Source organism: Suncus etruscus, chromosome 4, assembly GCF_024139225.1.
Source record: "Suncus etruscus isolate mSunEtr1 chromosome 4, mSunEtr1.pri.cur, whole genome shotgun sequence".
NCBI classification, from domain to species: Eukaryota; Metazoa; Chordata; class Mammalia; order Eulipotyphla; family Soricidae; genus Suncus; species Suncus etruscus.
This window is the reverse complement of record NC_064851.1, coordinates 38,659,797-38,673,169: the sequence shown is the minus strand read 5'-3', so window position 1 is coordinate 38,673,169 and position 13,373 is coordinate 38,659,797. Positions and strand designations below refer to the sequence as shown.

The window sequence follows — 13,373 nt, the reverse complement described above, 5'->3', positions numbered from 1 at the left end:
AGCAGAAAATAAGATAAAGGGTAAATTTTCTCATATTGTCTTAGACAATTAAATAGTGTTTATACTCAGATTTCAGAATTCTCCTCTAACTCTCCTACTAATTACAATCTCTGCAAATTTTGCTCTATTTTCTCCTTTACACTCAGACTCCATATTTCTATTCCTATTTAAACATAGTTTTCCTTCTTCCTGAAAACCATAAAATTTAGAAACTTAGCTAGCATTATTCTCTTCTTACAAGTGAAGACCCTTCACTCCTAGTTTTCCCCTATTTTTTATATCTTTCTTCAATGCCTTCATATTTCTAAAAGTATTTTGAGGCCAAGAAACCACTCTATTCAATTCCCAACAGTACATGGCCCCCAGAAAATCACCAATGAGATCTTGAAGACCCCTGATGGTCCCCAAAATTTCAGAGTCCAAGCAGCACTGCAGCACTGAGCAGCCAGAGCAGGTTGGCCAAAATTTCCAGGTGACCCAAACAGGCCTGAAACCTCTAAGAATTTCTTGGAAGCAATTCCTCTTTCCTCAAAATGTATTTTTATTCTCTACTATATAGATGGATTTAATAGAGCTTGGCTAAGATTGGAGGTAGGAACTCATAATACTTCTGTAGTAACTCAGAATATATGAGAAAATTATTTCATAATCCTATAACATAAAAGTTCACAGTATTGTTTCCCATTCTTAGATAATGAAGCAAAATGTTCATAATTTTTATAACTTCACAGGGAAAGGATAGGTCTAAAAATATGTTCCTTTGTGGGAGCGGAGAGATAGCATAGGTAAGGTGTTTGTTTGCCTTGCATGCAGAAGGACAGTGGTTTGAATCCCGGCATCCCATATAGTCCCCTAAGCCTGTCAGGAGTGATTTCTGAGCCTAGAGCCAGGAGTAAACCCTGAGCGCTGCCGGGTGTGACCAAAAAAACAAACAAACAAACAAACAAAAATGTTCCTTTGCTTATTGTCTGTGAGAATATCGAACACATGTTTTTGAATAAAGGATTACTTGAGTCCTCAATTCAATCATCAGAAAGTAGTATAATATGATAAAGGAGTTGGATATATTGATGATAAAATACTGGTTCTACCAATTTATAACTACTTCACTTTGTAACCTCTATAAATAAAAATAAAAAGTTATTTTTCTTAGATATAACAATTTCAGTTCATTATGTGCTTGACTAGTCTCTCAACAAATAGTGGCCACAATAATCATTATCCTCATGCTAAATATTTTCATAATTGATGAAATGAAGTCATGAAGCAAAGAATTCTGCTATATATACTATATATGAAAAACCTTAAAATTTTATTTGTACCAGCTTGTATTTTATTGCTTATCTCCAATAACAGTAAATAGGCTCCATTTAGATAGTTTCATAGTTTTGCCAAACAGCATTTAAACACTATTAACAAGATTGCAAGTATCTTTTAAGCTTGATGTGTGCAGAGACACTTTGGAAAGAAAATTGAGCAGACATTATTTAAAGTTCTGAAGTGTTTATTTTTTTGTTTCAATTGATGCATAAGTTTGTTGCTAAGTATGCTTGAAATATTTAATTTAACATAGTTTTCTTAACTTTCACTTTTTAAATAAAATGACTCTTGTATTCCACATTATTATTTCCAACCTTCATAAGGTCAATAATGTAGAAAGGAAAATTGCAAAAAGATAATGGAAGTATTTTAAATATCATGAGTAATCATTGGTATTAGGCACAGAATAATACATTTAGTAATGAATTGAATAAGAGATTGAAAAGCTAACAAATTAGATATGGCATACCTGATTTAAAATGTAAATGTATAATATATACCATATATATACTCAATTATTTTATGACATTATAAATGCATGATGTTAAAATGAAGGTAAATTAAAAAAGATGAAAAGGCCCAATTGTTTTCTGGTCACAACGTGTCTGAGACTTTTATGCCATACTAGATTTTGCACATCACAAAAACTCAGTGGGAAAGCAGAGACCTTATATTTACATTAAAAGTGTTTAAAAGGGCCCGGAGAGATAGCACAGCGGCGTTTGCCTTGCAAGCAGCTGATCCAGGACCAAAGGTGGTTGGTTTGAATCCCGGTGTCCCATATGGTCCCCTGTGCCTGCCAGGAGCTATTTCTGAGCAGACAGCCAGGAGTAACCCCTGAAAAATGCTGGGTGTGGCCCAAAAACCAAAAAAAAAAAAGTGTTTAAAAGTCCAAACTTTAAAAGATTATTGAAGATTATTTTACCCATATAGAAAGATTAATTATAGTAGATATAAAGAACAGGATTGATATAAAAGACTTCTGTAACTCAGGAACAAAAATGCTGATGAAAAATAAATAGAAAGACTGGAGTAGAATTTTTACAAAATAATAAATACCAAAAGCACAGGAGAAAACTTGACAAATTAGTAAATAACCAAAATATGGTTTAGTTAAATAGTGTGGAATGTTATTCAAAATGTTATACATTCATGATTAAAAAATCATGTAATGACTCATATTATAATGGGAATGAAGCTTAAAAACATGCAATATGAAATGAATAGGACATGCAAAAATAGTATATTATAACTTTTCTATGTGTTACCTAATATAATCAAATACATAGAGGCAGAAAATAGAATGATGGTTGTCAGGGAAACAGATTGAAAATTATTAATCAATATGTAGTTCTGAAGATAGATAAGGTAATGGTAACACAGCAATGAAAATATACCTTTAGTTCTAGAAAATAATTGAAATTAATTGATATGATATATTTTACATTGTTTATATTTTAATACATAAATATAAACAAAATAGACAATAGAGGTAGAAAATTGAGAAGGAAAGTTGAGTAAAATATTTTATTTGTCACTGTTTCTTTAAGTTTTGCTTTTTGTTTATATAGGGATTACAAGGAATTCCTGGGAGTACTGGAGACAGAGGACTTGCAGGGGAACCAGTAAGTTTTTCTCTATATTTCTGTTCCGATTTTTCTCAGAAAGGCCACATACATTTCTGCTATTATTTCCCTGCTGTGATGTGGCTGATATATTTTAAACAGCAGCATTTATTGAAATGTAGCATTAGATAGCATAAATATTTTGCTGTGAAGATCGTCTTTAGTGTCTTCTAGATTTTATATAGTCAAATTTGCTTTTGTATTTTAGAACTATCAAAACTTCATGTATTTATATCTTCATCAATGATAACCTTTTATTATTGACTCCAAACTTTTCTTTCTTAATGAATTGCTATTTGTATAATAATTAGACTACTACGTACACAATTATAGTAATGACCAGTTCTATAATAAAAGGCTAAAATTTTAGAAAAACCAAATTCTATATCTGATGGGCCAAAATGTACAAGCATGACAAAATATTACTGTATCAAGAATCGAAACACTTGCATCACAATTTCATAAATATGATTCAGTTAGAGAATTTCCATGGAAAATGGATTGTGGGAAGGAAAGAACTTGTTACACATTCTTTCTCAAAATTATTCTTTATTGTCTATGAAGTCATTTTTCTGGTTAATTGTATCAGATGTAATATGCTATTACCTGTTCCAAAATTAATAGTATAATATAGTCTTTCAAGCTACTGGGCTGATCTTATCAGCCATTGACACAAGGTTTACAGGTGGTCTTTGCATAATTCATTTAACTAGTAGAAAGTGGAAAATTTCAACATTCTATTTAAAAGATAGAAATATTCCTTTTCACTTTTGTTTCTTTTTGAGGGGCCACACTCAGTGTTTCTCAGGGGTTACTTCTCTCATTACAATCAAAAATTACTCCTGGCATATAGGATGCCAGGGATAGAACCCAGTTTAGCCACTGTACTGTTATTGCCAAATATGTTCATTTCTTTGCATATTTAATCATTTGTGAGCACTTTCCAAAAATAAGTAAAATTTTGATTTACATATATATGAATATGTATGCACATGTTTCTCTATAGAATATCCTCCAAATAAGTGAATTGATTTTGTTAAAGTGCATCATTATTTTTTTCTGATCATTTTTTCTTGACTAATCATACAAATTCTAATATATATATCAATTGATCAAAATTAATTCAACTCACATTCGTATTGTTTGCTTACCTATCACTTTGTTTTAACAGTCTGAAATTTTTTGGGGGGGTGGGTCACACCCGGCAGTTACTCCTAGCTCTGTGCTCAGAAATCGCTTCTGGCAGACTCTGGAGACTATATGAGATGCTGGGATTTGATCCACAGTCTGTCCTGGATCATTTGCTTGCAAGGCAAACCTCTGTGCTATCTTTCCATCCCCAGTCTGAAATTTCTTAAAGAGACATTTTGCGAACTATCATAACAAAGTGAATGAATGAGGGAAGTAGAAAGCCTGTCTAGAGTACAGGTGGGATGGGGTGGTGGGGAGGAGGGAGATTTGGGACATTGGTGATGGGAATGTTGCCCTAGTGAAGGGGGGTGTTCTTTACATGACTGAAACACAACTACAATCATATTTATAAACAAGGTGTTTAAATAAAGATAATAATTTTGAAAAACAAGACTTTTTGCTTCATAATCTTTCCTAGTATAATATCTGGCATATTATACCCACTTAATTTATGTGTGTTGAATTGATAGAAAGTCACATACCCAAATTTTAATCCTTTAGGTAATAATATTAGACAAGTAAAATGAAAGGCAAAGTGATTTTTTTCTTAATAAAGAACATATTTAGGCAAAGGTAATATGTCAGCAGGTCTAAGAAGCAATATTTGAAATATCTTAGGTTTTCTACAAAAATTATTTGTGACTGTATCTGTAATGAATAAATGACTAATCAGCTCCTAAAAACTGAGATTCAAGTCACAGAGTTTATGTGACAATATATGAAGTATAGTCATAAGTATATATATCAAAGGAAAGAAAATCATGGACATTAATTGGTAAATAAAGGACACAAAGGAGATGTTGAAAGAATTATATTTTGGTAATAATAAAAGAGTTACTATGGATTTTTTTCTTCCGTCTCCTGTTGTCTTTTCAAACTAGTTAAGATTCAAATCTGGTTTTCTATTTGTAGTACAACTATTGGTATTGGATAGTTAACAACTCATTTAATAACTAATATAATTAAGAACTTGTAATATGGTGGGAAGCATGGAGTTTCAGGTTCAGTCATAGAAGTGTATGTTGATCAAATAATCACAAAAATTTAGATAACTAATAACTGAGTTACGTGCTCTTAAGTATAGGAATCTAACTCTAAGGTTACATATAACAAAGACACCATCCTAAACTGACAGAACATTATTTGACTGTGCACTGATGGATAATAATCATTTATGTTAAAATTGAGGAAAGTCGGGCCTGGAGAGATAGCACAGCAGCGTTTGCCTTGCAAGCAGCCGATCCAGGACCAAAGGTGGTTTGGTTCGAATCCCGGTGTCCCATATGGTCCTCCGTGCCTGCCAGGAGCTATTTCTGAGCAGCCAGCCAGGAGTAACCCCTAAGCACCGCCGGGTGTGGCCCAAAAAACAAAAACAAACAAAAAAAATGAGGAAAGTCATTCCTCATTGTATTTTAATATAATGAGTTGAGGATAGCTCTACATATTTATTTGAAAATCTGAAAAATATATAATGAGTTGAGGATAGCTCTACATATTTATTTGAAAATCTGAAAAAAAAAGGCAAACATGACTATGACACAGACACCAGGTAGTAACTTAATGAAAAATTATTATTAAAAAGGGAATCACAAAACACTTGTAATTTTAAGAATTTACTACTCTCAAGAAATTTTACTTTTTCCTTAAGAATAGAAGGATTTTGTTTGTTTGTTCTATAGGCCACACCCAGCAAAGTTCAGGGGATACTCCTGGTTCTGCACTTAGGAATTACTGTTCATGGTACCCAACAGACCATATGAAAAGCTGACAAGTGAACCAGGGTCAGCTGCTGCAAGACAAACACCCTACCATTTGTACTAATTTTCTTGCCCCCCAGAACTATCATAGAGCAGGCAGGATGCGTGCCTTGGATGCATCCAAACAGGTTTAATCTCTGATACCACATTCTTCTTCAAGCCTTCCATGAGTGATCCCTGACCATAGATTCAAGAGTAAGAGTAAGCCCTAAGCACAGTCAGGTATAGCACAAATCCCCAGTCTAAAATGAAAATGTAATATCCTTAAAGAAATAGAGCTAGTATTCTAATCATATTATTATTTAATGAATATCATTACAATGACATATTAATTATCAAATCACATACTAGGGACCAAAATCAAACAATAAGAATACATATAAAGGTTTAGCAAACCCCTTAAGATTAGTAGATTATAAATGTGGGTATATATATATTGTCTTACCACTGAGAACATACAGATCAAAAAATTTGAAAAATTATGACCAGAAATGTAGTGTCTTACAAATCTGAGGCTCTAAATTCAATCCCTAGGACCACTTACACACACACTCTCTCTCTCTTTTTGTCTCTCTCTCACACACACTCTCTCTCTCTCTCACACACACACACACACACACACACACACATGTGGGGGTATGTGGATAAAGATGGACAGCAGGGGAGAGAAATACCTGCAAGATAAACTTAGAGGTGAAAAAGAACAAATATAAGACTGAGGTTTAAAACATATTCAATATTTAGGCACCGGAGAAATAGCATGGTGTAGGGCATTTGCCTGGCATGCAGAAGGTTGGTGGTTTGAATCCTGGCATCCCATATGGTCCTCTGAGCCTGCCAGGAGCGATATCTGAGCGTAGAGCCAGGAGTAACCCCTGAGTGCTGTCGGGTGTGACCCCAAAATAAAAAAAAAATAAAAAAACACAAACAAACAAAATAAAACATTGCAATGTTTAATAAATGTTTCTAGAGGGGCCGGAGAGATAGCATGGAGGTAAGGCATTTGCCTTGCATGCAGAAGGATGGTGGTTTGAATCTCGGCATCCCATATGGTCCCCTGAGCCTGCCAGGAGTGATTTCTGAGCGTGGAGCCAGGAGTAAACCCTGAGCATGGCCGAGTGTGACCCAAAAACCAAAAACAAACAAACAGACAAAATAAATAAATAAATGTTTCTAGAAATGGATGAAATTGAAAATACATAAAATCAGATATCAAATTTAATTAAACTCTTACCATAGCCAATATTAATATTTTTTATTTTGTTTTGTTTGTAGAATTAGGCTTAGGCCACACCCAGTGGTGCTCAGGGGTTACTCCTGGCTCTGCACTAAGAACTTACTCCTGGGTGGGCATGAGGAGCAATTTAGGACTGGGAATTGAACCCAAGTCTGCTGCACGCAATGCAAGTGCTTTATTTGCTGTACTATCACTTCAGTCCCCAATCTTAAGATCTTCAGAAAAGAATTAGATTTCTTTAGAAATATGGAGCATAACTATGTATTGGAATCGAATGATGCACCTACTTTAGTAAATACAGTTGTATTTAAGCACAACCACCACCATTCACTTAGGTTTGTGTTACTGGTTTAGAATTTCAACAGCAAAGTTTCCATACATGGCAATGACCAAACTGTTGCGGGCCAAACCTGTTCGCAAAACGCCATAGCCTGCAAACAGATCCTTCGTGGAGTTTCGGGAAAAATCCGCGGGGAGAGAGTGGGTACACGGACGGCGAACGACGGAAAATATATTGTAGAAATGAATAAAACCACGCAGATTGCATGGGGACTCTCGTTTACAGAAACGGAGACAAATTTATTTTTTGAGCTGGCAGCTTTTAAAGGTTAGAGACTGGGAAGGCAGATGCAGATTCTAGACATCAAAGAGGCTGGGAAAAGAATGAAGGACTCTAGCTTAAATTAGCATATAAAAGAGTTGAAACTGAAGGTGAAAAAAGCAGCTAGTTTTGGGTTCCCTTTGCTTTGGGTAAAACAGAAGAAAAACGTAATTACAGGGGAGTAGGAATGTGAGGAATGTTTCAGAGTTTTGGGGAAAAAATGAAAATTACTTTATTATGAGCTAAGTTTATGGAAAGGCCTGAATTTAGGCGCCAAGGTAGCAAAAATTACAGGGAGCTATTAAATGGGAGACTTTTGGCTGTTTGATTGCTGTTCTAGTTAGAAAGAATTTACTAAGGCCTGATTTCTAATAAAGGTTTAAAATAAAGAGAGAAATAGTTACAGCCCTTATGAAATTATGTCCAAATAATCCACGCAAAGGGTCAAGTGATTTTGACTACTCTAAGCGGGCCTTTTTGGCAGATAATTTCTTATTTGAGGAGAGCACTACACTTTCGTGTGTGCCTCTCCAGAGTGGGGTGTAGCACCAAACAAACTAAATGACCAACAAACTAAAATACTTATCTAATTCTTTAGATTCTTTAGGAAGAAGTTTGTTGTTCCCAATCTAGATTTAGTTTGTTTAATATAAAGTTAAGTCAATGCAAAAATATTGCATGTATTACTCTCCTAAATTTGTTTAATAGGAAATTACATGTAGTGGCCTTCGGTAAGAAGAGTGTAGTGAGGTGCTATCTGTTCTATTTCTTCTTTTATTTGTTTTTTTATGGTTATACAGAAAACGAGCAAAAATATAACTCCTGACCTCCAAAAATGTTGGCATTTCTAATCATCAAGGAAAATTTTTTATAAAATTTGATTGATTGATTGATTGATTGATTCGTTTTTTGGGCCACACCCAGAGGCACTCGGGCAACTCCTGGCTCTGCACTCAGAAATCGCCCCTGGCAGGCTGGGGGACCATATGGGATACTGGGAATCAAACCGGGTTCCTCCAAGGTCGGCCACATGCAAAGCAAACGCCCCACCGCTGTGTTATTTCTCTGGCCTCAAAGAAATTTTTTTAAAAAGATAAATAAAATCTTATAATTTCAAAAGTTAATTCTCCACAAAATACAAAATCTACCCAAGAATTTTAAAATATTATTTCTAAATTATTTTCATTAGTAAAAGCAGCAGTCACTTCAATTTACCTAAGAAATAAAAATGAATAACAGAATTCTTTTAACAGAGCATGATAAAGTCTCATTAATTTTCACATTGTTTACATGTAAGGCTACAAGTTTCATAATTGTAAACTGGGGTTCTTTTGGCTGGGAGTGGGCCACATCAGCTGTGTTCAGGGTTTATTCCCTGCTATTTATTCAGGGATCACTCCTAGTTGTGCTCGGGGATTTAACCCAGGTCAACTGCATGTAAGGCAAGTGCCCTACCCACTGTACTATTGCTCTGGCCCCAAAAATATAAACTCTGTAGAATAAACTTTATAAAGTTTAATTCAAATTCCTACTTTTATTTTAATATAGGGGTCACGAGGATCTCAAGGTGATGTTGGGCCTCCTGGAGAAATGGGTGCTGAGGTAATATGTTATGATTCTTAATTCATCAGTGTTCATTTCTTTTCTAAGTCTCCTAGAAACTCAAAATTGATGCACTAGCTCCACATAATAAAGATATTTTTTCACATTTCTTCAGCCTAACAATAATGCCTAAAATTCCTTTAGAAATGGAGATGACTATAGCATAAGCTTGATTTTTATACTTACAATGTTTCCTTTTGACAGCTCACTTAAATGACAAACAAAATATGATTAAAACTTTTTTTCATTCATTTTGAGTTCACTTGATAACGTTCACTTTTTATTAAGGATATAGTGAGAAGACCCCTTTGTTAGAGTTGAAAGAATACATACAAATCATGTATCTAATAATTTTCTTCTAGGGACCTTCAGGAATTGAGGGTGAATCTGGAGTGCAAGGAGAACCAGGTGCTAAGGTAATATTCCTAAGTAGAAAACCATTCACTATTGAGTTTCCTATTTTTGTCACATTTTTTATTGATAAGCAGTTTTCATTTTTATTAAAAAACAATGTAGGTAAATTTAATTCATATAATACTTTGACTTTGGTAAATTTTGTTCATTTGTTTAGACCAGCTGTGCTCAAGGTTTAGTCCCATTCAGTTCAGTGTTTAGGAAATGATCTATGGTATCAGGGATTAAACTTGGTTTAGCTGCATGCAAGACCAGTTACCTGCACTACTATCTCTTGGCCCCTTGGTAAAGTTTTTCATGAATTTTATTTAACATATTAAGTGTTCTATCATTCTAAATACCAAAACTTGGTTTAAAATATTACTAAATTCAAGTATGAATGTACACATAATTGAATATAATAATTAACTGCATCTGCTTAACTATGTGGAATGCTTATGTCTATATGTATGAGTGTATCTTTTTTATTTTATTTTTGGGGAGCCACACCTAGCAATGCTCAAGGCTTACTTCTTGAATCAGGTATCATTATGGTAGGCTTATGGGGACCATATAGGGTTCTGGGAATCAAAGCCAATGTAAATGGGGATAAGTTCAAAGCAAAGCAAGCATTTTATCCACTATATTACTTTTTGGCTCTGATTTATGTTAAAAGAAAGGGGAAAATAAGTATTTCCCCTTTCTTTTTTTTAAATATTATTTTATTTAAACACCTTGATTACAAACATGATTATGGTTGGGTTTCAGTCATGTAAGAGGAAACCCCCATGTTTTTTTGTTGTTGTTGTTGTTTTGTTTTGGATTTTGGGCCACACCCAGTAACGCTCAAGGGTTACTCCGGGCTATGCTCAGAAGTCTTTAACAAACCTCCATTATTTAAGTGCAGAACAAGGACTGCAGATAAGGACAGAAAGTATTTTGGATTCCCTGTCTTTATTTTAAATCTTTGATGATTTTTTTAGTCACATACTTTTAGAGGAAAATAGTTTAGAGCCAGAAATATAGTTTAACAGTCTAAGTAGATGTTTTACTTGTGAGAGACCCAACTTCATTCTCTGGTACTTCATAGTCTGCTAAATGAACCCCTGAGCACAGTGCCAAGAGTAGTCCCTGAATTCTGCTGCATTGTGTCCCCCCAAACAAAAACAAAACAAGAACGTTTTCTTGAGGCCAGAGAGATAGCACAGTTGTAGAGCGTTTGCCTTGCACGAGGCCAACAAGGGATGGACCTGGGTTCAGTTCCTCTGTGCTTGCCAGGAGCAATTTCTGAGAGCAGAGCCAGGAATAACCCTTGAACGCCACAGGTATGGCCCCAAAACAAAAACAAAGCAAAGTGTTTTTTTTTATTATTAAAACCCAATTACAAACATGTTTGTAATCATGGTGCTAAAGATATTTATAGAAAAGAAAAGTAAAGAAAATAAAATAAAAAGTAACTAGCATTTTATGTATTTATCAAACAAACAAATATTTTCAGTTGTTTGGGTCATACCCAGTGGTATCTGAGCTTACTCTTGATACTCTTGACTGAGTTCAGGGATCATTCCTAGTGGGGTTCAGGGATATCCAGGGTTTGAAGCTAGCTTGGGCACATGCAAGGTAAGCACTGTACCACTGAACTATCACTCAACCCTCATATTTTCCTAAAAGAAGACTAATTTTCCATTATTTCTTCAGGGCGATATTGGACCAACAGGCAGTGTTGGGGTTTCTGGGGAACCAGGATTACGGGTAAGTGCCAACTGGGAACTATTTTAGTGCATTGACTCATCCTGTTTCAGACTCAGCACAATTCTAGAGATTTTTAAAACTGGTATACTTTCCTGGCACATTATAGAGAAAATGCTTGACATTTCATGATTCTAACAGCTATATGCACTATATATATTCAATATGAAGCTAGATATTCAATGTGAAGCCCTGTTCACATTGAGACCTCATATATCCTTCTTTCAAATCTGATATCCTTTGAAGAACCTTTGCCAAATATGTGAAATGACTATGATTGCTCCTGATATTAGCCTTGGAAAGAAAATTACAACTATTAGAAATGCACAGGGTATTTTTCTCTTGACCTAATAAGACAAAAGTTGAAATCTGGTTTGCACTAAAAAGTAAAATTCAATTTAAAAGAATATTAGTCCTGTAAAATCAGCAAAATTCAAAGAGGTTACTGTACATTGTTTTAGTTAAATAGCTTACAGAAATTATCTTAAAATGGAAAAATTTTTTCCTAGTTCCCTCCACATGATGGATGAAAGTAGACAGTGCTACTGAAGTATTAGATATATCTGTGGTGTATTTGTTGAAGTAACTGAAAGAAACTCTGATTAAGGGACATGCAAATCAAAACAACTATGAGGTACCACCTCACACCACAGAGATTGGCACGCATCACAAAGAATGAGAACAAGCAGTGTTGGCGGGGATGTGGAGAGAAAGGAACTCTTATCCACTGCTGGTGGGAATGCCATCTAGTTCAACCTTTATGGAAAGTGATATGGAGATTCCTCCAAAGACTGGAAATCGAGCTCCCATACGACCCAGCTATACCACTCCTGGGAATATACCCTAGGAACACAAAAATACAATACAAAAATCCCTTCCTTACACCTATATTCATTGCAGCACTATTTACCATAGCAAGACTCTGGAAACAAGCAAGATGCCTTTCAACAGACGAATGGCTAAAGAAACTGTGGTACATATACACAATGGAATATTATGCAGCTGTCAGGAGAGATAAAGCCATGAAATTTTCCTATACATGGTTGTACATGGAATCTATTATGCTGAGTGAAATAAGTCAGAGAGAGAGAAAAAAAAAACGCAGAATGGTCTCACTCATCTATGGGTTTAAGAAAAATGAAAGACATTCTTTCAATAATAATTTTCAGACACAAAAGAGAGAAGGGCTGGAAGTTACAGCTCACCTCATGAAGCTCACCACAAACAGGGATGAGTTTAGTTAGAGAAATAACTACATTTTGAATTATCCTAATAATGAGAATGTATGAGGGAAATAGAAAGCCTGTCTAGAGTACAGGCAGGGGTCGGGTGAGGAGGAGGGAGATTTGGGACATTGATGATGGGAATGTTGCACTGGTGATGGCTGGTGTTCTTTACATGACTGAAACCCAAACACAATCATGTATGTAATCAAGGTATTTAAATAAAATATATAAAAAAATAAAAATAAAATACTATCCAAGAAAATTTGCAAAAAAAAAAAAGAAAGAAACTGATTAGTTTGCTTTTAAATAGTTCAGTTAGAGAGAATGAGCCAATGCTCTCCAAGCTTCATAAAATATGCGTCTACATTTGTACAAATTCTATATTAGAAGACAACTTCTTTCTGTACCAAGATCTTAGTCATTTTCTAGGCTCTTTCAGGGAGGAAAAAAACATCCTGATACTGCAATCATACCTAATTAAGTTTATTAATTCTTGTAAGTTTAGAGTATAGCAAGATGGTAATAATTTTATAATAAGGTAAAACATGTCATGTATTACTTGCAGTCCTTATATTCAGATACTGTCAGAAAACTTTATATAAAATTTTTTGGGGGTGCTTGGGCCATACTTGGCAAAGCTCAGAGGTTACTCCTGGCTCTGCACATATAAAT

At 34.7% G+C, this 13,373-nt stretch overlaps 1 protein-coding gene across 1 annotated transcript in view; it reads left to right on the top strand.

Annotated features, from left to right (window-relative positions):
* The window catches only part of COL24A1 (collagen type XXIV alpha 1 chain), a 319,520-nt gene that overhangs the window by 202,842 nt on the left and 103,305 nt on the right, over nt 1–13,373 (top strand). The window contains exons 32-35 of the mRNA XM_049772551.1: nt 2,892–2,945; nt 9,280–9,333; nt 9,696–9,749; nt 11,425–11,478. Of these exons, the coding sequence (XP_049628508.1) occupies nt 2,892–2,945; nt 9,280–9,333; nt 9,696–9,749; nt 11,425–11,478 (216 nt within the window). The remainder of the gene's footprint in view (nt 1–2,891; nt 2,946–9,279; nt 9,334–9,695; nt 9,750–11,424; nt 11,479–13,373) is intronic.